We start from the raw sequence: 26,251 nt of genomic DNA, 5'->3' as shown, positions 1-26,251 counted from the left end.
ACTTTGAAAGTGTTCACTGTTAATTGAGTATCATTTGGATGTTCACATGTCCACTGAGTGGTCCACACCTGGGGACTTACATGTGCTTATAGATTTTTTTTTAAACCAACCTGTTTAGAGATGCTCTGGGGCAGCTGGAACTTGAACCCAGATCTCTTGTTCCAAAAGTGCCACCATGCCACAAGATGCCCCCCATCTGTGTTTTTATAAGAGGCCTTGGTGCATCTCCAAAAAAACATGAGTAATGTGCATATTTGTAATTCATAGCTTATAAATACACATATATAGGTTCAAGCTGCACACTTCACCTGGCTGTGTTGTGACACTGAGTTCAGTTATCAATGCAAACATTTATATTGCACTGAAACATATCCTAGGACAACCTGAAGGCATTTACAATCAGTCAATTATGTATTTTTTGGTCACCATTAAGTTGGGTTTGAAACTACAAACAGATATGATTAGGTAGGGTTTAGAGGGATATGAGCCAAGTGGACAAATGGGACTAGATTAATTTAAGACATCAGGTCAGCATGAATGAGTTAGACCAAACGGTCTGTTTCCAATGACCCTATGACTGCTTGCATGCACTTGATAGGAAAAGCTAAGTGACTCACCACCACTTAGATCAAATCTCAGCGCTGCGGTTAAATAATGGACTGGATGGGGAAGCTCTACAAATATCCCCATCTCCAATGCTGGGGGAATCAAGCACAAAAAAGATGAAGTTGAAGTGTTTGGATTAACTTGTAGTAAGAAGTTCTGAGTGGATGAGTGACCTTGGTCACTCCTGAGGTCCCCAGCATCACAGATGTAATTCCTAATGAAAGGCTTATGCCCAAAGCATCAACTCTCCTACTCCTTGGATGCTGTCTGACCTGCTGTGCTTTTCCAGCACCACACTTTTCAACTCCAGCATCTGCAGTCCTCATTTTCTCCCAGCATCACAGATGCCAGGCTTCAATCAATTCAATTCACCTCACAGGATACCACGAAGTGGCTGAAGGTGCTGGATGTCGCAAATGCTTTGGTCCTTGATAACATGTTGGCAATACTACTGACAACTTGTGCACTAGAAGTTGCCATACTCCTAGCTAACCTGTTCCAGTAAAACTACAACACTGGCATCTACTGAACAATTTAGAAATAGCCCAGATATGTTGTGCCAACAAAGAAAAACAAGACTTAATCTACTTGTCAATTACCACCCCATTAGTATACACTTGACCATCAGTAAAATGATAGAAGACATTGTCAAATGTGTGATCAGCAGATACATGGGAACACCTGCACCTACAAGTTCCCCTTCACACTACTCACCATCCTGACCTGGAACTCTCATTGTTCCCTCAAGTATCATTGGATCAAATTCCTAGAATTCCCTCCTTAACACCTTCAAGGGCAAATCGGGATGGGCAATAAATGCTTACTTAGCCAGTGACACCCACATCCCATGAACACATTTTTTAAAAACTGTGGCCTTTGTTACTGTGCAGCCTTGCTCAAAGGAAAAGTTGACCAAAAACCAGTTCATACATTTTGGTGATATGAGCCAGGGTTTTCAAAGTGTCATGGAATTGTTTTCACTTCCACGCCAGCAGGCAGAGAGAGGACCTTCATTCAACAATTGAACCAACATCTCTAGAGTCCTAGATCTCCAGCAAATTAACACTTGGTCAGCATCATAATGAAGCATTAGTCCAGGATATGTACTCATGGCCTCTGACTCATTGTTAAGCAGAGCAGAGCACCATGCGTTCCCTATTGAGGTCTTAAAATCTACTACACAGAAATGTTAGAGGTATCTAATCTGTATTTTTACCATCAAAAGAATCATAGAATTGCTCTCAGAGGAGGGCATTGGCAAATGCCTGCACCAGGTCTTTGAATGAGCAGTTCAGTATCATTTTTCTTGTAGCTCTGCTCATTCTCTTTTCACATTAGTGCCCAATTTCCTTTTGAATGCCTCAATTGAATCTGCCTCCACTACCTTCTCAGGCAGCGTATTCCAGGCCTTAGCTACTTCTGGAATGGATTTTTTTCTCAATTCTCATGTATTTCTTTTGCCAGTTGCATTAAATCTGTGCCCTCTCATTCTCGATCCTTTCACAAATGGAAATAGTTTCTCCCTATCTACTCTATTCAGACCCCTCATTATTTTGATAACTTCTATCAAATCTCTTCTCAGCCTTCTCCTATCGAGGGAGAACAGTCCTGACTCCTATCTTTGTAAATGAAGTTCCTCATCCCCAGAACCATTCTCATGAATTTCCTGCAGTCTTTCCGATGTGTTCACATGAGAAATATGCAATAATAAATGCAAGATATTCTTGCATTAGCTAAAATTAGTTTTAATGATACAGACAATTAAACCTGGGTGCCCCCTTAGGCATTTGCATCACTTAGCAAGTCTTCTTTCCAAAACAGAAAGTTTTACTTTACCTCGAAATTCTTCCATTACATAGAAATCTTCAAGATATAGTGATTTTCCAGTCCAAGCATCATATGAGTAGTAGTACATAGCATATCCCACAATACTGTATCCTAAAAAAGGATATCAGATACAACAGTTTTAAGGAATGAAAGATGCATCCCCAAAACGTTATGTGGAGTCCACATTTGCACTCAGTTAAGTATATGCAGTTTTTAAGGGAACTAATAAATTTGCATTGTGAAATTGCCTTTCATGAGCTCAGGATGTGCCACATTGGCTGTGAAACAATGAATTGAAGTTAGTCACCATTGCAACATAGGAAATATTGCAGCCTTTTTGAATAGATCAATAGCCACAGTGAACTCGATAAGCAACTCATAACCCACTTCAATAATGTTGCTGCCCTGATAAAATTTCGTCAGGGGTTTTCTTCATCGTTTCGTGCAACAGGCTCTTTCACATTCACTCGAAACGGACAAGACAGGGCTCAATTTAATATTTCACCCAAGAGACGGAATCTATTACCAACCAACACCTCCCTCAATACTGCACTGAAGTGTCAGGCTAGATCACATGCCTCAAGTCTTGAGTCAGACTGAGAGCACTAGCTTCTGATTCACAAATAACTGCAAGTGCTGCCTTTGAGAAATTTAGGAGGCAAATCTGGAGTGTGGACTTAGAAGGTTCAATGTACGGCTGTCAAAAGTGTAAAAAAGCTGGGGTGGTGGGTGTGCTAATACCAGAATGCAGTTTGGGGTGAGTGGGATGGGTGTTGTAGCACTGAATCACTTCGGAAAAAAAGACAGCAGTGACAAGAAGTGATTTCATGGTCATTTTAAGCACCTTTCCCAACCTCAGGGCATTGCAAGCATGGCCATTGAGTAGAGACAATGTGATGTAGGTATTACAAGCAAGTGTGCTCACAGCAAAGTCACACAACCAGTGAGGCCAATGATCAGATTGTCTATTCCTGCTGGAGGGATATACATCGGTCAGAACTACCCCACTTATGAGATCTCAACCTCAGAACTTTTAAAACATTACTTGTAGAATATAATGTTGCTGTCAACGCCAAGAGTCATTATCCATGCCTGGATGACCCAAGATTTGAATGATCCGAGATGCCCTAAAAAAGGTAACTAAAATAGACCACTTTGTTCTGAACTGGTGTCACAATGGTGAGAGCAGCCAAGGATGACAGTCCTCTTTGGTTCAAAAAAGAATTAGTGAATTATTTTGTTTTTTTTTCTAAATTACTAACCAAAAGATTCATTTTTTTAAAACTGAGTTTGGATATTCAATATCCAAGTTTTATTTTACATGCATGAATCATATTCAGTTTCTCAAAATGCTATGGCATGGGTTGCACTTCTGCCCTCTATTATTAGTTCATGCCTTGCTATTAATAACTAGTGATGTAGCCATTATACTATTTTATATATTTTAATCTACGCTTAGAAACTGCTGAATTTAAATGGTCAAAAATAAGGATTTTACAGCTAAGTGAACATTTTATGGTGACTATCTCCTGGAATGACAGGTTGAAACCTGTAAAAATAGATCAGACACGTACATGCCAACAAGATTCAATAAATACTGTGCTACTAAAATCAGAAGTTAGCTAAACTACTCATTAAGTACATACTTGAAATGGCAAGTTAACAAACGTTTGATTCTACACAGCAGATCAGAAGGGTACCATGTTTCCACCCCAAATCCATCCTTGTTTTGCCAATTACCATCTTCAATTTCTGGTAAAACTGTAAAGTTAATCACTTTGCCTTGTTTTCACAAGGAGGTGGAATGTTTTATTGAGACCTGCGAACAATTTAAAGAGATCTCTGAAATGAGAGTGCATGCAACAGTTCTGATCGACCATGCTTTGTCTTCTTTGAAAGAAAATTGCAAGTAGCACATCCCTCTGTGCCTTACCTCCTTATCAAGACCACTTAATGTTTAATAGATCTTTCAGATACCAGCCTGCCTACCTATGTACATACCTAGATCCATGTACATGGCAAAGCTATAGACTGTAACCTGAAGATTGGGGGTCAAGTTTTAAAAAAGGAGGTTGTTCAACATGATTAAAAATAAGAAGTGGATATTTAAACAATAAAAAAGGTAAATTTCATAATTAAGTAAACTCAATTAATCTAGCTCAACATTTGGACCACTTCACAAGAACACTAATGCGCTTACACAGCAAACTCAGACTTGGATGTGAATCTTCTGCTGCTGCTGCATAAAGTTGCTTTCAGATTAGTCTTAAAATAGATTGAGATGTTGTTTCTCTGCATTCATACTATTAAATCTAGTTTTGTTAGTTCAGCGTGTGACTTGCACATCCTGTTCAAACATTGCATTCAAAATGTGTGCAGAAACTGGATTCAAATGTTGACTTGGAAGACACTATGAAAAGCCTCAACATATTTATGAGAAGAATTAGTATAATTACCAAGACACACACCAGTTGAAAAAATATTTTCATATTAGTAGCCTCTCAACTACTTAACCAAACAATATGGTTTAATACATTAAAAATATTCATTCTTTGTCTGCATCTCTGAAAAAGGAAGAAGCGTTCTTGTTAATAAGGAAATAAACAACATTTCACTCGGCAAGATGAGTGCTGGTTTGATATGCAGGACTGGTGAACCCTGTTGCAATCAATGCTGGAATGACAACCTTCACAACCTCTCCTATAGCCAACATGAGTATACAGCCACGTCAATATTGATCTAAAACAAATTTTCTGATAGCCCTTTTGTTAATATTTATGCCACAGTAGGGTTATATAAAATCATACTTCCTTTGTGGACATCTGCAAACAGATATGCAACTAAACACCAAATTTAAAACAGATTAACAAAAACGAAAACTGCCAAGTCATGTCAATAGCTAAACAAAACAAAGCCTACCTTCAGGAGTTGCATCTTCTGCTGGCACTTCTGCAAGAAAGCAGTAATAAAATGGATGCTCCCCAAAACCGTCTTCAAGCAGATCTACAAAACAAATTACCAGCATGTTCACCACACCTTGAATGATTCTATGAGGAAAACGTTGCAAGTACATTTGATTTACCTTTCTCAGTCAACATCACATCATTTTCCATTTCTTCATACCGAGCAAGTTCCTAGAAAAGAACCACAAACATGAATATTTGATCTAAAACTCCTCAATTATTCTCTTATAAAAGTACAGCACTGGGTTCAATTCCAACTTACATGCTTGAGGAATGACTTGTGGTAGCTAGCTTAACACATTGAGATGGGGAAAAACTGACAACAGCTCCATAACTCACTGTTCTCAGATTTTAACAATTATCACATTTAAATAGTACCAAGAGAAGTACGTTAACCTCTTATTTCTCCTTCTATTCCACTTAGCTTGCAGATATTTTGTTTTTCAAAATTTGGTTTCAAGATAACTAACAATACAAATCTATGTTGTGGTTCTGTTCGCTGGGCTGGGAATTTGTGTTGCAGACATTTCGTCCCCTGTCTAGGTGACATCCTCAGTGCTTGGGAGCCTCCTGTGAAGCGCTTCTGTGACGTTTCCTCCGGCATTTGTAGTGGTTTGAATCTGCCGCTTCCGGTTGTCAGATCCAGCTGTCCGTTGCAGTGGTCGGTATATTGGGTCCAGGTCGATGTGCTTATTGATTGAATCTGTGGATGAGTGCCAGGCCTCTAGGTATTCCCTGGCTGTTCTCTGTTTGGCTTGTCCTATAATAGTAGTGTTGTCTCAATTATAGGACAAGCCAAACAGAGAACAGCCAGGGAATTCCTAGAAGCATGGCACTCATCCACAGATTCAATCAATAAGCACATCGACCTGGACCCAATATACCAGCCATTGCAGCAGACAGCTGGAACTGACAACCGGAAGCGGCAGGTACAAATCACTATAAATGCCAGAGGAAACATCACAGAAGCACTTCACAGGAGGTTCCCAAGCACTGAAGATGTCACCTAGACAGGGAACAAAACATCTGCAACACAAATTCCCAGCCCAGCGAACAGAACCACAACAACGAGCACCCGAGCTACAAATCTTCTCCCAAACTTTGAATACAAATCTATAGTCATCACCAAACCTGTAATATGCTCGAGGGATTCCCTACTTTCACATCCTTGTGGCTACCTGATATCTTCATTTAGCACCCAAGATTGGCATCCCCACTGCCACTACTGCCCCATCTCAAAATTGGAAACCCGTGTCTTACAACATGGGAGAAGATTGTGGCATGATGTAACTCCAATGGACTGGTAATCATAATTAATGCTAGCTAATGCTCTGACAGTGGGTTTCAAATCCCAACACAGCAGCTGATAAAATTTAAAATCAATTAATAAAACCATGCATTGAAAGTAGTTTCAGTAAACATCAATTTTGGTAAAGACCGATTTGGTTTGCTAATGCCCCTTTTCTTTAGATTTATCGAGTCATACAGCAGATTAACAGACCCTTAGGTCCAACTAGTCCATGCCGACTACCTTGCCAAACTAAACTAGTCCCATTTGCCTGCATTTGGCCCATATCCCTCAAAACCTTTCTTATTCATGTACCTGTCCAAATGTCTTAGAAATGTTGTAACTGTATCTACATCTACCATTTCCTCTGGCAGTTCATTCCACATATGTACTACCCTCCACGTGAAAATGTTGCTCCTCAGGTCTCTTAAATTTTTCCCCTCTCAACTTAAACCTATGCCCTCTAATTTTGAATTCTCCTGCCCTAGGCAAAACACCTTTGCTATTTACCTTATCTATGGCCCTCATGATTTTATAAACTTCTATTAGGATGCCCTCAACCTTCGACGATCCAGGGAAAAAAATCCCAATTTCTCCTGATAACTCAAACCCTCCGGTCCTGGTAACATCCTTCTAAATCTTTTCTGCACCCTTTCCAATTTAATAATATTCTACAGTGTAGCAGGGTGACCATAATAATACACAGTACTCCAAAAGTGGCCTCACCAATGTCCTGTATAACCACAACATATTGTCCCAACTCCGATACTTAGTGCTCTGACCAATGAAGGCAAATGCCTTCTTCACCACCATCTACCTTCTGAAACTGTATTCGGATCAACTGCATTGACTTCTTCTATTTAACCACATTCTTCAAAAAAAACCCTATGCATGTTGATAATCATGACTCCTTTGGAATAAACCTATGCTAGTTGTTCTTGAAGACCACATTTGGAGTTAAGTTAAGTAAAATGGTTTACAACTTACATGCACCCTTAGACGTCATTTCCCTTTCATTAAAGAATACTGTCCATCCTCATCGGGTCAGGCCTAATATGATTCTGGACTTCACTACAATGTGATTGACTTCTAATGGTTCTGAAAAGACCAGCAAGCCATTCAGGTCAGGGGGATTGTGGTCCTATGGTCTTATGATTGGGGATGGAAACAAATATTAGACAGCAACACATCCCATAAAATGATGGTCAAAAATAAAAACTTGCATTTGTACACGTTCAACTGTAATAAAATATCGTAACAGGATTGTCAACTCCCGTTAACAGGCCACATAAGATCATTAAAAGAGTATCAAAGCTTAAAAAGGTTAGATCGGAAGAAGCATCATATAGAAAGGAACTGAGAGCTAAAGATGTTCTGGAACAGAATTCAAGGCTTAAGGCCCAGACATCAGAATACTAGCCCCCACTGTGTGCAGCAAGTCAGATGTACACAAAGTACACCCAACCTTGGTAATAATTGTCGTTTATCTAACAAATACCAAAATACTTTGACATTTTGCAAACAGGTAGCAAGTTCAGTTTCACCAGAAGCCTATTAAGTTTATGAAAAAATTCTTTAATTTCTTCCTCGCACTGGTAACTAAGACCCCATTAATAAAATCAAAGATTTATTACTGTCCTGCTTGTAACATGGTTCCAAAAAAAAAGGGAACTATAGTGTGCTTTCTGACATCAATCCTGACCTTGTCTACTAGTTACTATCTATAGCCTACATCTCTGTTTTGCAATGATAATGTTGTTTCAAACTGTGCTCAAGGATAACTACTGCTGAAACTTGATAAAACATGTCACTGAAAAAAAAGCACAACAGGTCAGACAGTATCAAGGGAGTCAACGTTTCGGGCATAACTCTTCTTCAGAACACTTGATCCTCAGATGCTGCCTGACCGGCTGTGCATTTTCCAGTGCCATGCTTTATCAACTCTGACTCTCCAGCATCTGAAGTCCTTTCATTCTCCTATCTACTATTTAAAGAAATCCTGCTCACCAAGTTGCTCTAAGCAGTTTTCACCATTTACCTATTCTCAAGGCTCAGGAAAAAAACTTGAATTTGTATTAAATCTTTCACAATCAGAAAACATTGTACAGTTGATGATGTACTTCAACAGCAGATATCCTTGGAGTGGAAGAAACAATAGACACTTGGTGCACAGCAAAATTCAACAAACAGCAACGTGTTAATGATCCAGGGTTTGTGCGAAGATTTGTAGCTCGGGTGCTCGTTGTTGTGGTTCTGTTCGCCGAGCTGGAAGTTTTTGTTGCAAACTTTTCGTCCCCTGGCTAGGCGACATCAGTGCTCTGGAGCCTCCTGCGAAGCGCTTCTTTGATGTTTATTCCGGTATTTATAGTGGTCTGTCCTTGCCGCTTCCGGGTGTCAGTTTCAGCTGTCCGCTGTAGTGGTTGGTATATTGGGTCCAGGTCAATGTGTTTGTTGATGGAGTTTGTGGATGAATGCCATGCCTCTAGGAATTCCCTGGCTGTTCTCTGTCTGGCTTGCCCTATGATAGTAGTGTTTTCCCAGTCCAATTCATGTTGCTTGTTGTCTGAGTGTGTGGCTACTAGGGATAGCTGGTCGTGTCGTTTCGTGGCTAGTTGATGTTCATGTATGTGGATTGTTAGCTGTCTTCCTGTTTGTCCTATATAGTGTTTTGTGCAGTCCTTGCATGGTATTTTGTAAACTACATTAGTTTTGCTCATGTTGGGTATCGGGTCCTTTGTTCTAGTAAGTTGTTGTCTGAGCGTGGCTGTTGGTTTGTGTGCCGTTATGAGTCCTAAGGGTCGCAGTAGTCGCAGTCAGTCCTAAACTATGAAAGTAACCACCCCAACACACACAAACGAAGCTGCATCAGGACACTATTCAAAAGAGCCACAACACACTGCAGTACACCAGAACTGCGAAAAGAGGAAGAGGAACACCTATACAAGGTATTCGCCAAAAACGGATACCCGCGCAACTTTATCAACAGATGCCTAAGAGATAGACCACGGAACGAGGACATGCCACATCCAAAAGGACTAGCCACACTACCATACATCAGGAGCGTTTCAGAACTGACAGCCAGACTACTGCGACCCTTAGGACTCATAACGGCACACAAACCAACAGCCACGCTCAGACAACAACTTACTAGAACAAAGGACCCGATACCCAACATGAGCAAAACTAATGTAGTTTACAAAATACCATGCAAGGACTGCACAAAACACTATATAGGACAAACAGGAAGACAGCTAACAATCCACATACATGAACATCAACTAGCCACGAAACGACACGACCAGCTATCCCTAGTAGCCACACACTCCGACAACAAGCAACATGAATTCGACTAGGAAAACACTACTATCATAGGGCAAGCCAGACAGAGAACAGCCAGGGAATTCCTAGAGGCATGGCATTCATCCAAAAACTCCATCAACAGACACATCGACCTGGACTCAATATACCAACCACTACAGCGGACAGCTGAAACTGACACCTGGAAGCGGCAAGGACAGACCACTATAAATACCGGAAGAAACATCAAAGAAGCGCTTCGTAGGAGGCTCCAGAGCACTGATGATGTCACCTACCCAGGGGACGAAACGTTTGCAACAAAAACTTCCAGCTCGGCGAACAGTGTTAATGATCCCTCTGTTCTTAGGTGTTGATCAAAACAATATTATGTGGGCCAGGATATCAGGAAGAACCTCCCTGCACTTTGAATTGGGATCCTTTACTAACATCTGAGAGACAGACAAGACTTCAGTTTAATGTCTCCTTTGAAAGACGGCCCTTCTGCAAGTTTACCACACGCTGGGGAGGGAGTTAGACCCAGGGCCACCTGACAGAAAAGAATGATACCAGGGAGCCACCGCAAATAGAGAAGTTCAAACTCTTTCTCACACACAAGATCGTCATTTGTACACTGTTTCCAAGAGGCTTTGGTCATGGACACTGAACAGAACATTTAAGGCCTCACACTATTTACCTTCAATATGACAGTCTCAGATTTAAACCTCTTCCTCATTTAAAAAAAGTTGCTGCCCTGAAATGACAACTCACTTTCTTTGCCTCCAGACACTCCCTTTCAATGTAACATCCTAGTAACAATATTCTTCTAAATTGTAGGATCTGTCATTTGTCCAGTGGCTCCACAAACAGGGCTTGCAAGTTTGGAGTACCACCCCAGGACTTGGGATGACGCAGGAAACAAAGAGGATCAAATTACGCAGGCCAAGTAACTTACAGTTAAACAGTGTCTTCCACATTTACGATATCTCCTAAAACACTTCACAAAGAATGAGACAGTTAAATCTGCATGGCATTGCTGGACTTAAGAGAAAGTCAGATGAGGAATAAGGAGAGGAATATGGTGATAAGTAGTCTGGAAGCTTGATTAGATTACTTACAGTGTGGAAACAGGCCCTTCGGCCCAACAAGTCCACACCGACCCGCCAAAGCGCAACCCACCCATACCCCTACATATACCCCTTACCTAACACTACGGGCAATTTAGCATGGCCAATTCACCTGACCCGCACATCTTTGGACTGTGGGAGGAAACCAGAGCACCCGGAGGAAACCCACGCAGACACGGGGAGAATGTGCAAACTCCACACAGTCAGTCGCCTGAGGCGGGAATTGAACCCAGGTCCCTGGCGCTGTGAGGCAGCAGTGCTAACCACTGTGCCACCGTGCCGCCCTTGTGTGGATCAAACACCAGTTAAAGAGGGATCTCGATTATCCGAAGATGATCTCAAGGTCCCAATAGAAACATTACATCAAAGAGCTGTTTCAACATTGACGGAGCCTTTTGTGTACAATGATTAAAAACTATCTCGGCTCATTAAAATGCGGCCAAGAACAGTCCTGGACATCAATGAGAGCCCAGGCATCATCTCCAAAGGACTGACCTCCCACCCTCTCCCCACACTTTCCCTGGAGTTCTCCACAGGGGTCTACCCTAACCCCCTTCTCCACATAATCTCTCCAACATTGTCCTGTACAGGACACAAGTGGGACTTGTCAAAAAGTTGCGTGTGTGGCTGTGTGCGTGTGTGTGGTTGCGCTCGCTATTTTGACACTCATCCCCAAAGGCAACAGCAGTCTGACTGTTGGTGTCCAGTCCGGCTGCCCTGGAGACAGGGTGGGGGAGCTCATGAGGGCTGACTGAGGTGGGGTGGGGGTGAGGAGAGTGGTGGAATGGCCAGGGGACAGTGTTGGACGGGGTTGGGGATGTGGCAGATGGGTGGGTGGGAGGGGAAACGGGGGCTCACGCATGATATGCTGCTGCCTCGACTCCTGAACGGGGGGGAGCGGACTTAACAAGTCCTTGCTGTGTCAATCCCATTGAACTGGGGGTGGTGGGTGGGGGCGAAGGTTGGAGATGGTGGGAGGCTTCAGCAATGCTGCAGGTCTCTTACACACAATTGGGTGTCCGCTCAGAAACAAACCCTGAGACAGAGAGAGGGAGCAAGGCAGGCAGAGCGAGGAAAAAGAAATTTCAGAAAACTCCGAGCCCCAGAGAAGAGGCATTGAATCAATTAACCGAATAATCAATTATCTGATTGAAATAGTGCCCGCCCATCTCGTTCAAATAATCGAGGTTCCTGCATACAACATTACAGCATCACCTATTCTGTTGCAATGCATACTGTGCAATTCTGGGATACGTGCACATCGGGATTCCACCACCAGCAATGTCTGTCCCTGTTTAATTACAGCGAGGGCAGACCGGGGTTGCTGGGATGGTAAGCAAACTGTTTAAAAAGCTTCCTTCGGGAGTCTGCGGCCTCCATTTTAATTGCAGCAAAGGTGGAGAGAACAAGGACCAGGGAACTGCCGGGAAGGTAAACAATTTTTTAAAAAGCTGATATATTCGGGCAGCAGCTGAACCTAAGACACTATCCATGTAGTGTCTCCCACCCGCCCTCTTCCTCTAACCAAAAAAAAAGGACTCTATGGTGTGTGCATAAGGTAAAGGTTTTGTTAAGTTAAGGTAAGTTGATAAAAAAAACTTTTCCTACCTTTACCGTAACTTTAGTCTCAACTTAGGTAAAGCTTAAGTTTAAAAATGGCAGAAGATCTCAGACCCGTGTTATGCTCCTCCTGCTCAGTGTGGGACACAGCTGATGTCCCTGGCTCCTTCACGTGTAGCAAGTGTACCCAGCTCTTGTTAGACCTCATGACAGCACTGGAGCTGCGGAATGGACTCACTTTGGAGCATATATGATACTGAGGGAGGGTCGTAGATAGCAATGTTTAGTGAATTGGTCACACCACACATTAGGATCGCCAAGGGAGAAAGGGAATGGGTGACCAAAAGGCAGGGAAAGAGCAGGAAGGCAATGCAAGTGCACAGAAGGGCAGGAAAAAAGAGTGGAAGGGCTATAGTCATAGGGGATTCAATTGTAAAGGGAGTAAATAGGCATTTCTGTGTCTTGACTGATACTCCCAAATGGTATGTTTCCTCCCAGGTGCACGTGTCAGAGATGTCTCCGATTGACTGCAGAACATTCTCAAGGGGGAGGGTGAACAGCCAATTGTTGTGGTGCACGTAGGCACCAATGATATAGGTAAAAAATGGGTGAGGTCCTACACAAAGAATTTAGGGAGTTAGGAACCAAGTTAAAAAGTAGGACCTCAGAGGCATGATATCAGATATTTTGGGACATTGGGACCGGTTCCGGGGGTGTGGGACTATTACAAATTGGATGGTCTACACCTGGGACCAATGTTCTTGGGGGTGCTTTTGCTAACGCTGATGGGGAGGGTTTAAACGAATGTGGCAGGGGGATGGGAACCAAATGAGGAGGTTAGTGGACAGAAAGGAGTGAGTAACTAAAGCCTGTAAGGAACAAGATAATGAAGTCAGTGTAACTAAGGGGAAGAGTAGGCAGGAGGCAGAGGATGAATGCTGAGGGACTGGTGGTCTGAGGTGCATTGTTTTAATGTAAGAAGTATAGTTGGTAAGGCAGATGAACTTAGGGCTTGGATTAGTACCTGGGAGTATGATGTTATTACTACTACTGAGACTTGGTTGAGAGAAGGGCATGATTGGCAACTAAACATTCCAGGGTATAGATGCTTCAGGTGGGATAGAGAGGGAGGTCAAAGGGGTGGAGGAGTTGCAATACTGGTCAGGGAGGGTATCACAGCTGTGCTGAAGGAGGGCACTATGGAGGACTTGAACAGTGAGGCAATATGGGCAGAGCTCAGAAATAGGAAGGGTGCGGTTATGTAAACAGATTAGGGAAAGATGTAGGAGCAACAGGATGATGGTGATAGGAGATTTTAATTTTCCCAACAATGACTGGGATTCACTTAGTTTTAAATGCCTGGATGGAGCAGAATTTGTAAGGAGCATCCAGGAGGGTTTTCTAGAGCAGTACGTAAGTAGTCCAACTTGGGAAGGGGCCATACTGGACCTGGTGTTGGGGAATGGGCCCAGCCAGGTGGTTGAAGTTTCAGCCGGGGATTAGAGATCACAGTTCCATAAATTTTAGAATACTCATGGACAAAGATGAGAGTAGTCCTGAAGGAAGAGTGCTAAATTGGGGGAGGGGGGATGGGGAAGGCCAACTGTACCAAAATTTGGAAGGAGCTGGGGAATGTAGATTGGGAACAGCTGTTTGAAGGTAAATTCACATTCGATATGTGGGAGGCTTTTAAAGAGAGGTTGATTAGAGTGCAGGAGAGATATGTTCCTGTGAAAATGAAGGATAGAAATGGCAAGATTAGAGAACCATGGATGACAGGTGAAATTGTAAGACTAGCTAAGACGAAAAAGGATGCGCATATAAGTTCTAAGTGACTGAAGACAGATGAAGCCTTGGAAGAACATCAGGAATGTAGGACCAATCTGAAATGAGAAATTAAGAGGGCAAAAATGGGCCTTGAGATATCCTTAGCGAGCAGGGTTATGGAAACCCCCAAAGCCTTTTATCATATATAAGGATCAAGAGGGTAAATAGGGAAAAGATTGGCCCATTCAAAGACAAAGGAGGAAAGATATGCATAGAGTCAGAGAAATAGGAGAGATTCTTAATGAATACTTTGCATCAGTATCCACCGAGGAGAGGGACATGGCGGATGTTGGGGTGAGGGATAGATCTTTGATTACTCCAGGTCAAGTTGGCATAAGGAGCAAGGAGGTGTTGTGTATTCTAAAAGGTATTAAGGTGGACAAGTCCCCAGGTTCGGGTGGGATCTATCCCAGGTTACTGAAGGAACCAAGAGAGGAAATAGTTGGGGCTTTAACAGACATCTTTGCAGCATCCTTGAACACGGGAGAGGTCCCAGAGGACTGGAGAATTGCTAATGTTGTCCCCTTGTTTAAGAAGAGTAGCAGCGATAATCCAGGTAACTATAGATCTGTGAGCCTGACAGTGATACGAAGCTACTGAAGAAGGTACTAAGGAATAAGATATATACCTTTTGGAAGAAAATGGGCTTATCAGTGATAGGCAGCAAGGTTATGTGAAGGGAAGGTCATGTCTTACAAACCTAATAGAATTCTTTGAAGAGGTGACAAACTTGGTTGATGAGGGAAGGGATGAAGAGGTCAAATACATTGACTTCAGTAAGATGTTTGATAAAGTTCCTCATAGTTGGCTGATGAAGACAGTGAAGTCGCATGGGGTCCAGGGTATTCTAGCTAGATGGATAGAGAACTGGCTGGGCAACAAGAGACAGTGAGTAGTAATGGAAGGGAGTTTCTCAAAATGGAGACCCGTGACCAGTGGTGTCCCACAGGGATCCGTGCCGGGACCACTATTGGTTGTGACATGCATAAGTGATTTGGAGGATATGATACTTTAGAACAAGGTAGGGATGTGCTAAGTGTTCATCTTAATGAGCAATGCTGTTCACCACATTTCATCTACTGGTGTACAGATTTAGCATAGAAGTGAAAGAAAAGTACTGCAGACAGCGGAGGCCAGAAATAAAGTGCAGAAGAAACTCAGCAGATCTGGCAACATCCGTGCAGTCAGAAACTGTTACAATTTTGAGAACAATAGGACTCTTCTTCAGAACTTTGTTAACAGAACTCCTGTCAGGCACTTTGAGATGTCTTTAGGTCATGAAAAACAATAAAAGGTGAAGACCTCTTTTGTCTTTACACAATAAGTGCAAAGAGAACAAATATTTTGGAAATCAAATTTCTTCAAACACAAAACAGCATACAGGATATTTGCAATTTAAAATGTAGGGACTATTGGATAAAATATCTTCAACATTGACCAGAAAGTCTGATACTTTGTCTTTACTTTAGTCCTCTCCACGGCATAGTCTCCTTCTTTCAGCTGCAGCCTGAGTTGACTGTCTGAAACCTCCCTCCTTCCTTTCACTGGATTTGCTCCTCATTTCTCTTGATCTGCCTGTTAATGAATTGGGGAAAAGTATCTCCATCTCCTTCCCTCACACCCCACCAGGTTCCTGCCAATCTGTCGCTGTCTCTTCACTAACTCCATAACTAGCAGACTTTTCTCCAACAGATCCCGTTTTCAGAGGAATGCCTCTTTCTCTTGTACATCTCTTGATGCTGCCTGTCTATGTCTCCCCTCTCTGTCTGATGCTGTCTGTCTACTCCAGCTTCCCACAGCCTCTGTTGCTGTCTGTCAGCTTCTAACATTGGGAGTACCTCTGTATGGACACACTGTCTGTGATGTGTTGTACCTTCATAGCCCCACCCATTCAATAGAAATGCACACAGATAGAGGATGGTGCCATTGATACAAACTAGATCACTTCTAGCCTGCATTAAAGAAACGTGAACAGGACTGAGAGGAAGTGAAAGAACTGAATCAAGGTGGCTATGATTTAATAGTATATAGGTAGCCAAATTAGTATGGTGTGCTGAATCTGAACGTATCAGAGTTTCAAGTGTGTAATATTGGTGAGTATTTCTGTCCTTTAAAACAAAAGTAACATATTCGGTTTGTACTAAGGTCTGTAGTTTTGTCCTTTTTCTTAAAAATAGCTTTTCGGTACAGGATTGATTAGTGAATTAAAAATATTTTTATAAAGTACCTATAATGGTGTGATTTAGTGCTTAAATAAATGTATAAACAGCAGGTCAGGGTGATGTTCTGGAGTTGCAGCATGTGGGGGTGGCTGGACACGAAAGGTATTCACAGTCACTGCGGCTACAGTAAGTTTGTGTAAATTTGGTTCGGAGTTTGGAGTTTAAGCTGCAGACATTGTGCCACGGCAGGGAGGGGGGAAGAATCTTACATGAATACTCTTGTCCAGGAAGTAGTCACACCCTTAGATTAGCTAATTTACCAGGATGTGATTATAGGTGAGGCAGGTACAGGAACTGGCTCCTGAAGAGCCTCTGTCCCAGCAATTATCTCATTGTTACTAGGTCTTGCAAGCTGCGGGGAATACTGGGAGGCTGAGTAAACTGATCAAGGCACCACAATGCAGGGACCCATTCAAAAGGTGGGAGGAAATAGAAACGCAATAGTGGACATTATAATTTAGGGGATGGATACTATTCTGTGGAGTTGTGAGCATGAGCTCTGCAGTAAGTTGCCTGCCTGGTGTCAGTGTTTAGCAATCTCCTCAGGGTTGGATGGAAACTTGCAGGAGGAGTGGAGGGATCCAGTTGCTGTTGATCACATTGGTGTTCACCCAGATGCTTCTGATGATTAGAAGCTAAATTAAGAAAAAAACATCCAAGGTAATGAAGCAGCTGCAGGAAACCTGGCACAGAGTAAATTATGATTTGGAGATGGTGGTGTTGGACTGGGGTGTACAAAGTTAAAAATCACACAACACCAGGTTATAGTCCAACAGGTTTAATTGGAAGCACTAGCTTTCGGAGCGATGCTCCTTCATCAGATGATTGTGGAGGACACAATATAAGACACAGAATTTATAGCAAAAGTTTACAGTGTGATGTAACTGAAATTATACATTGAGAAATACCTTGATTGTTTGTGGAATCTTTCGTCTGTTTGAATACCATGATAATTTCACTTCTTTCATGTGTAAATCACAAAACCTGAGAATGCAACTTTAAAATAAAAGTTAACTGCAACAATTGGTGTTAGCTAGACAATATGTTGAAGGTGTTAGCCCCCTGTGTTCTCTGTCTGTGCCATAATGTTCAGACTGATTCTAATCTAAAAAGTGAGATAACGAAGTCTTACATAAATTCATGCAGTTTTTGAGCAAAGTACAATGTAACTCTACAAGTACAAATTCACCCCACAAACATATATATATATATATATATATGCGTGCATGTGGGTCTGTGTATGTGTGTCTGTCTGGGTTAGGAGGATGGGAGGGTAAGAGAGAGTGTATATGTGTGTGTATGTGAGTGTAGAGTGTCTTAAATCTGTGAGGGGGTGTATGTGTGAGTGTGTGTGTGTCTGTAGAAGTATGTGTGTGTGTCTGGATTGGAGGGTTGTGAGTGTCTGTGAGAGAGACTGTATACATGTGTGCGTGAGTGTAGAGTGGTCTAAGTCTCTGAGAGGATGCATGTGAGAGTGTGGGAGTGTGCGTGTCTGTAAAGGTGTCTATGAGTGTCTGTGTGCATGTCTGTGTATATGTGTGTTCATGTATGTGTATAGGAGTGTGTCTGTCTGTTTAGTGCAATGGTGATCACCTGTAATGTGACATGAACCCAAGGTCCCGGTTGAGGTCCTCCCTATGGGTATGGAACTTAGCTATTAGCCTCTGCTCAGCCACTTTTCGCTGCTGCCTGTCCCGAAGTCCGCCTTGGAGGATGGTCACTCAATGGTTGTGTGACCATCCTCCAAGGCGAACTTCGGGACAGGCAGCAGCAAAAAGTGGATGAACAGAGGCTGATAGCTAAGTTCCGTACCTGTAAGGAGGACCTCAACCGGGATCTTGGGTTCATGTCACACTACAGTTGACCACCATTGCACTATATATATATATACACACACACACACACACACACACACACACACACACACACACACACACACACACACACACACACACACACACACACACACATATATATGTTTGTGGGGTGAATTTGTACCTAGAGTTACATTGTACTTTGCTCAAAAACTGCATGAATTTATGTAAGACTCTGTTATCTCACTTTTTACATTAAAATCAGTCTAAACATGATGGCACAGACAGAGAACACAGGGGGCTAACACCCTCAACATATTGTCTAGCTAACACCAATTGTTGCAGTTAACCTGAGAATGCAACTTTTAAATAAACATTTTGTGATTTACACTTGAAAGAAATGAAACTATCATGGTATTCGAACAGATGAAAGACTCCAGAAACAATCAAGGTATTTTTCAACGTATAATTTCAGTTACATCACACTGTAAACTTTTGCTATAAATTCTGTGTCTTATATTGTGTCCTCCACAACTACCTGATGAAGGAGCAGCGCTCCGAAAGCTAGTGTGCTTTCAATTAAACTTTAGATTAGATTAGATTACTTACAGTGTGGAAACAGGCCCTTTGGCTCAACAAGTCCACACGGACCCGCTGAAGCGTAACCCACCTATTCTCCTACATTTACCCCTGCCCCTAACACTACGGGCAATGTAGCATGGCCAATTCACCTGACCTGCACATTTTTGGACTGTGGGAGAAAACCAGAGCACCCGGAGGAAACCCACGCAGACACGGGGAGAACGTGCAAACTCCACACTGTCAGTTGCTGGTGTTGTGAGATTTTTAACAGAGTAAATTAAGTCAATAATTTTGGTGGGGGAGAGATATGTTTTAATCACCAGTACTGGCACCAGTATTGGGAAAGATCAATTTTTACCAGAACTATACTTACAGAGTAAAGAGTTATGGCAGCATGCTGAAAACATTTTTGACAATGACACCCGGGGTGAGAAAGGAAGGAACTGAGTGATTAAGCATTAAAACATCATAGCATACATAGTAAAAGGGGGAAAACAAGATGGTAAAAGACAAAATTAATGACTCTCAACTTAAACGCATATAATACTCAGAAAAAAATAAATGAATTAATGGCACAAATAGAGATTGATGGGTGTAATATTATAGCCATTAAGGAGACATGATTATAAGCAGCTCAAAGTTGGGCATCAAACATTCAGGTGTTTGTAACTTTTCAAAAGGAAAGGCAGGAGGGCAAAGGTTGCTTGGTAGCCTTATTAGTATGGGATGGAATAAGTACGATATGCAAGAAATTATCTACGATTGTATGAAGTAGACATGTGTGTGGAGGTAAGAAATAACAAGGGGGAAGATGATATTGCTATATGGTCCTCCTAACAGTAGGAAAATAATGAGGGCATGTCAAAAGGGCAGTACATGAATCATGGGTGACTGTAATCTTCATATTTAACATAAAATTGCCAAAGGAACCATGAGAAAGAATTCATAGAGGTTATTCAGGAGTTTTTTTTCCTCTGAAGATCAACACGTTGTAACTCCAACCAAAACTCAGGCATTTTTTTTCAATCTGGGGAGGTATAAATGAGATAGGTTTGACTAAATGATCTAAGATTGAAAGATCCTCGTGACACGCTGCAGGTGTATTTGAGTGAGGGAAAAAGGATTCTAGGTAGTGGATAAACTGACAAACCAAATCAAATAAGGAAAGTATCAAATTGAAAGAAATCATACCATGTGGGAAAAATATCGTGATAAACCAGAGAATTGAGAAAGTTTTAAACACCAACAAAAGATGACCCAAGAAGAGCAGAAAATAACCTGAGGACAAAATGGCAAGTAATACAAAACAGATAGCACAGCTTCCTTCAACATTTTAACAAGAAAAATAAGCTAAGTGAAAATTGGGCCGTTGAAAATAAGACTGGAGAAATAATAGTGGAGAAGCAGGAAATAGCAGTCTTTACAGTAGGCAGGATTCTGGATAATCCAACATGAAAGACAGGAAAACTTTCTGACTATAACAGGCTGCTCCTTTTTTAAGTATTTTAGGTGTTGGAGACGATTTCCTTGAATTCCAGAAACAGCAATTACTGTTTTATATGCTGTTGCATTGTTTTGGAACTTTGGAGAGAAAAAAAGTCAAAACAACAGCACTTTTAAAAGGAGAGGAACAGACAAAGGCAGCACATGATCAGGTCAGTGCAGGAGAGAGAGAGAGAGAGAGAGAGAGAGAGAGAGAGAAAGAACCCCACACTGCTAACTGACAAAGCAGTGAACCTGCACAGTTAGTGCCTTTGCTGTTGAATTCATGTATCGCTGGATATCGGAGTGAGTCTAGGAAAATTAACAAACAGTGAAATTCATAACTGATCTTGGAGGAACCTGTTTGGGAGAGGTCAAAGCACAGAAAGAGATAAGTGAATCGTTTTAAGTATAGAATTATAATTATAATGTGGAAACAGGCCCTTCAGCCCAACAAGTCCACGCCAACTCTCCGAAGAGCAACCCACCGAGATCCACTCCCCCACCCAACCCCACCTCACCATCCCACATTTATCCCTGACTAATGCAACTAACCTACACATCCCTAAAAACTATGGGCAATTTAGCATGGTCAAATCACCGAACCTGCACATCTTGGGCTGTGAGAAGAAACCAGAACACCCCGAAGGAAACCCACGCAGACACTGGGAGAATGTGTAAACACCACACAGACAGTCGCCCGAGGTTGGAATCGAACCTTGGTCCCTAGCACTGTGAGGCAGCAGTGTTAACCACTGAGCCATCATGTCCCCCACCCTCCCCACCCTCCCCCCCCCTCCCCACCCTCCCCCCCCCCTCCCATAGCCTTGCTGTAAGACTGCAATAGTGAGTAGGATGGGTTCTTTCTGGATTCTGTGCTTTATTGAGATATGTCTCTTGATTAAACTTAAAAATATAAGTATGAAGTTAACCTGGAGCAGTGTTTTGTAGAGGAATAAGACAGTGCTGTTTTCTGGGTCTGCAGATTGGAAGAAGCAAAAATGGTCCATAGTAGAGTGATATGCTCTTCTTGTTGGATGTGGGGGTTTAGGGAGAGTTTAGGATTATATCTGCAATAAATGCTGTTGGTTGGGAATCCTATCAGGTTGAATGGATCGGTTGGAGCGACAGAGACAATGAAGAATTTACAAGAGCAAGGGGGTGTAATGGATGGCACTTATAGGAAGGGGGGAAAGTCTCAAATACAGTAACATAGATGGGTTTACTCCAGGAAAGGTAAGAGAGGTAGGCAGGTAGTGCAGGAGTCTTCTGTGGCTATCCCCATTTCAAACAAGTATTGGAGAATGTAGGGGGTGAAGGATTCTTAGGGGAATGTTGCACAAACAGCCAAGTTTCTGGTATCGAGACTGGAACGAGGGGTACGTTGGCTTCAAAGAGATTGATTGTATTTGGGGACTCTCTAGTCCGAGGTACAGACAGATGTTTCTGTGGACAGCGGCGAAATATCAGAATGGTGTGTTGTCTCTCTGGTGCCAGGATCAAGGATGTCTCAGAGAATGTTCTCAAGGGGGAGAGGGGCCAGCAAGAGGTCATTGTCCACATTGGAACCAACGATATAGGAAGGGAAAAGTTTGAGATTCTGAAGGGAGATTACAGAGAGTTAGACAGGAAACTAAAAAGGAGGTCCTTGAGAGTGGTAATATCTGGATTACTCCCGGTGCTACGAGCTAGTGAGGGTAGGAATAGGAGGATAGAGCAGATGAATGCATGGCTGGGGAGCTGGTGTATGGGAGAAGCATTCACATTTTTGGATCATTGGAATCTCTTCTGGGGTAGAAGTGACCTGTACAAGAAGGACGGATTGCATTTAAATTGGAAGGGAACAAATATACTAGCAGGGAGATTTGCTAGAGCTGCTTGGGAGGACTTAAATCAGTAAGGTGGTGGGGGGACCCAAGGAGTTAGTGAGGAAAGAGATCAATCTGAGACTGGTACATTTGGGAAAAGAAGTGAGTCAAACAGTCAGGGCTAAAGCAGACAACAAGGTAGGACTAATAAATTAAACTGCATTTATTTTGCTGCAAGATGCCTGACAGGGAAGGCAGATGAACTCAGGGCATGGTTAGGAACATGGGACTGGGATATCATAGCAATTACGGAAACGTGGTTCAGGGATGGGCAGGACTGGCAGCTTAATGTTCCAGGATACAAATGCTACAGGAAGGATAGAAAGGGAGGCAAGAGAGGAGGGGGGTGGTGTTTTTGATAAGGGATAGCATTATAGCTGTACTGAGGGAAAATATTCCCGGAAATACATCCAGGGAAGTTATTTGGGTGGAACTGAGAAATAAGAAAGCGATGATCACCTTATTGGGAATGTATTTTAGACCCCCCCCTAATAGTCAGAGGGTAAACGAGAAACAAATTTGTCAGGAGATTTCAGTCATCTGTAAAAACAATAGGGTGGTTATGAATGGGGATTTTAACTTTCCAACCAGACTGGGACTATTAATGGTTTAGATGGAGAAGAATTTGTTTTGTGTGTACAAGAAAATTTTCTGATTCAGTATGTGAATGTACCTACTAGGGAAGGTGCAAAACTTGACCTACACTTAGGAAATGAGGCAGGGCAGGTAACTGAGGTGTCAGTAGGGGAGCACATTGGGGCCAGCGACCATAATTCTACTAGTTTTAAAACAGTGATGGAAAAGGATAGATCAGATCTAAGCGTTGAAGTGCTAAATTGGAGAAAGGCTCAATTTGACGGTATTAGGCAAGAACTTTCAAAAGCTGATTGGTGGCAGATGTTCGCAGGTAAAGGGGCAGCTGGAAAATGGGAAGCCTTCAGAAATGAGATAATGAGAATCCAGAGACAGTATATTCCTGTCAGGGTGAAAGGAAAGGCTGGTAGTTGTAGTTCATGCTGGGTGACTAAAGAAATTGAGGGTTTGGTAAAGAAAAAAAAGGAAGCATATGTCAGGTACAGGCAGGAGAGATCGAAAGAATCCTGAGGAGTCTGTAAAGGCAGTAGGAGTATACTTAAGAGGGAAACCATGAGGGTAAAAAGGGGACATGAGATAGCTTTGGCAAATAGAATTAAGGAGAATCCAAAGGGTGTTTACAAATACATTAAGGACAAAAGGATAACAAGGGAAAGAATAGGGCGCCTTAAAGATCATAAAGACGGCCTTCGTGTGGATCCGCAGGAGATAGGGAAGATACAAAACAAATATTTTGTATCAGTGTTTACTCTGGAAAAGGACATGGAAGATATAGAATGTAGGGAAATAGATGGTGACATCTTGAAAAGTGCCCATATTACAGAGGAGGAAGTGCTGGATGTCTTGAAACAGATACAAGTGGATAAGTCCGCAGGACCTGATCAGGTGTACCCGAGTACTCTTTGAAAAGCAAGGGAAGTGATTGCTGGGCCCCTTGCTGAGATATTTGTATCACTGATAGTCACAGGTGAGGTGCCGGAAGACTGAAAGTTGGCTAACGTAGTGCCACTGTTTAAGAAAGGTGGTAAGGACAAGCCAGGGAACTATAGACCAGTAAGCCTGATGTCAGTGGTGGGCAAGTTTTGGAGGGAATCCTGAGGGACATCCAGAGAGATATACAGCATTGAAACAGACCCTTTGGTCCAACTCGTCCATGCCAACCAGATATCCCAACACAAGCGAGTCCCACCTGCCAGCACCCGGCCCATATCCCTCCAAACCTTTCCTATTCATACACCCATCCAGAGGCCTTTTAAATGTTGCAATTGTACCAGCCTCCACCTCTTCCTCTAGCAGCTCATTCCATACATGTACCACCCTCTGTGTGAAAAAGTTGCCCCTTAGGTCTCTTTTATATCTTTCTCCTCTCACTCTAAACCTATGCCCTCTAGTTCTGGACTCCCCAACCTCAGGGAAAAGACTTTATCTATTTATCCTATCCATACCCCATATACTTATATGAACCTCTATAAGGTCACACCTCAGCCTCCAACGCTCCAGGGAAAACAGCCCCAGCCTGTTCAGTCTCTCCCTATAGCTCAAATCCTCCAACTCTGGCAACATCCTTGTAAATCTTTTCTGAACCCTTTCAAGTTTCACAACATCTTTCTGATAGGAAGGAGACCAGAATTGCACACAATATTCCAGACTTGGCCTAACCAATGTCCTGTACAGCCGCAACATGACCTCCCAACTCCTGTACTCAATACTCTGACCAATAAAGGAATTCATACCAAACGCCGTCTTCACTATCCTATCTACCCGCGACTCTACTTTCAAGGAGCTATGAACCTGCACTCCAAGGTCTCTTTGTTCAGCAACACTCCCAAGTGTATAAGTCCTGCTAAGATTTGCATTCCCAAAATGCAGCACCTTACATTTTTCTCAATTAAACTCCATCATTCACCTCTCAGCCCATCTGGTCAAGATCCTGTTATAACCTGAGGTAACCTCCTTCGCTGTCCATGACACCTCCAATTTTGGTGTCAGCTGCAAACTTACTAACTATACAACCTATGTTCACATCCAAATCATTTATATAAATGACGCATAGTAGTGGACCCAGCACTGATCCTTGTGGCACTTCACAGGCCTCCAGTCTGAAAAACAACCCTTCATCACCACCCTCTGTCTTCTATCTTTGAGCCTGTTCTATATCCAAATGGCTAGTTTTCCCTGTATTCCATGAGATCTAATCTTGCTAACTAGTCTCCCATGGGGAACCTTCTCAAAGCCTTACTGAAGTCCATGTAGATCATAACTACCACCCTGCCCTCATCAATCCTCTTTGTTATTTCATCAAAAAACTCAATCAAGTTTGTGAGACATGATTTCCCACGCACAAAGCCATGTTGACTATCCCTAATCAGTCCTTGCCTTTCCAAATACATGTACATACTGTCCCACAGGATTCCCTCCAACAACTTGCCCACCACTGACGTCAGGCTCACCAGTCTATAGTTCCTTGGCATGTCCTTACCACCTTTCTTAAACAGAGGCACCACAATAGCCAACCTCCAGTCTTTTGGCACCTCACCTGCGACTATCGATGATGCAAATATCTCAGCAAGAGGCCCAGCAATCACTTCTCCAGCTTCCCACAGAGTTCTAGGGTACACCTGATCAGGTCCTGGCAATTTATCCACTTTTATGCATTTCAAGACATTCAGCACATCCTCCTCTGTAACATAGACAGCTTTCAAAATGTCACCATTTATTTCCGCACATTCTATATATTCCATATCTTTTTCCACAGTAAATACTGATACAAAATACTTGTTTAGTATCTCTCCCATTTTCTGCAGCTCCACACAAAGGCCGCCTTGCTGATCTTTAAGGCGCCCTATTCTCTCCCAAGTATATTGGGAGAGAATAGGGCGCCTTTTGCCCTTAGTATATTTGTGAAAACCCTTTGGATTCTCCTTAACTCTGTTTGCCAAAGCTATATACATGTCCACTTTTTGCCTTCCTGATTTCCCTCTTAAGTATACTCCTACTGCCTTTATACTCTAAGGATTCACTCGATCTATCCTGTCTATACCTGACATATGCCTCCTTCTATTTCTTAACCAAACCCTCAATTTCTTTAGTCATCCTGCCTTCCCTATACCTGTCAGCCTTTCCTTTCACCCTAACAGGAATATATTGTCTCTGGATTCTCATTACCTCATTTCTGAAGGCTTCCCATTTTCCAGCCA

At 42.5% G+C, this 26,251-nt stretch overlaps 1 protein-coding gene across 2 annotated transcripts in view; it reads right to left on the bottom strand.

Moving 5' to 3' along the window:
* LOC132820938 (diamine acetyltransferase 1-like) overlaps positions 1–26,251 on the bottom strand; it is a 39,166-nt gene that overhangs the window by 5,293 nt on the left and 7,622 nt on the right. For both annotated transcript variants that reach the window (XM_060833327.1, XM_060833325.1), the window contains exons 2-4: positions 5,516–5,567; positions 5,353–5,436; positions 2,443–2,544 (exon numbers count right to left, since the gene is read on the bottom strand). In XM_060833327.1, coding sequence (XP_060689310.1) covers positions 2,443–2,544; positions 5,353–5,436; positions 5,516–5,546 — 217 coding nt within the window. In that variant the 5' untranslated portion in view covers positions 5,547–5,567. The remainder of the gene's footprint in view (positions 1–2,442; positions 2,545–5,352; positions 5,437–5,515; positions 5,568–26,251) is intronic.

Source organism: Hemiscyllium ocellatum, chromosome 12 (genome assembly GCF_020745735.1).
Source record: "Hemiscyllium ocellatum isolate sHemOce1 chromosome 12, sHemOce1.pat.X.cur, whole genome shotgun sequence".
Classification (NCBI taxonomy): Eukaryota; Metazoa; Chordata; class Chondrichthyes; order Orectolobiformes; family Hemiscylliidae; genus Hemiscyllium; species Hemiscyllium ocellatum.
This window is presented reverse-complemented; position numbering and strand designations above follow the sequence as displayed.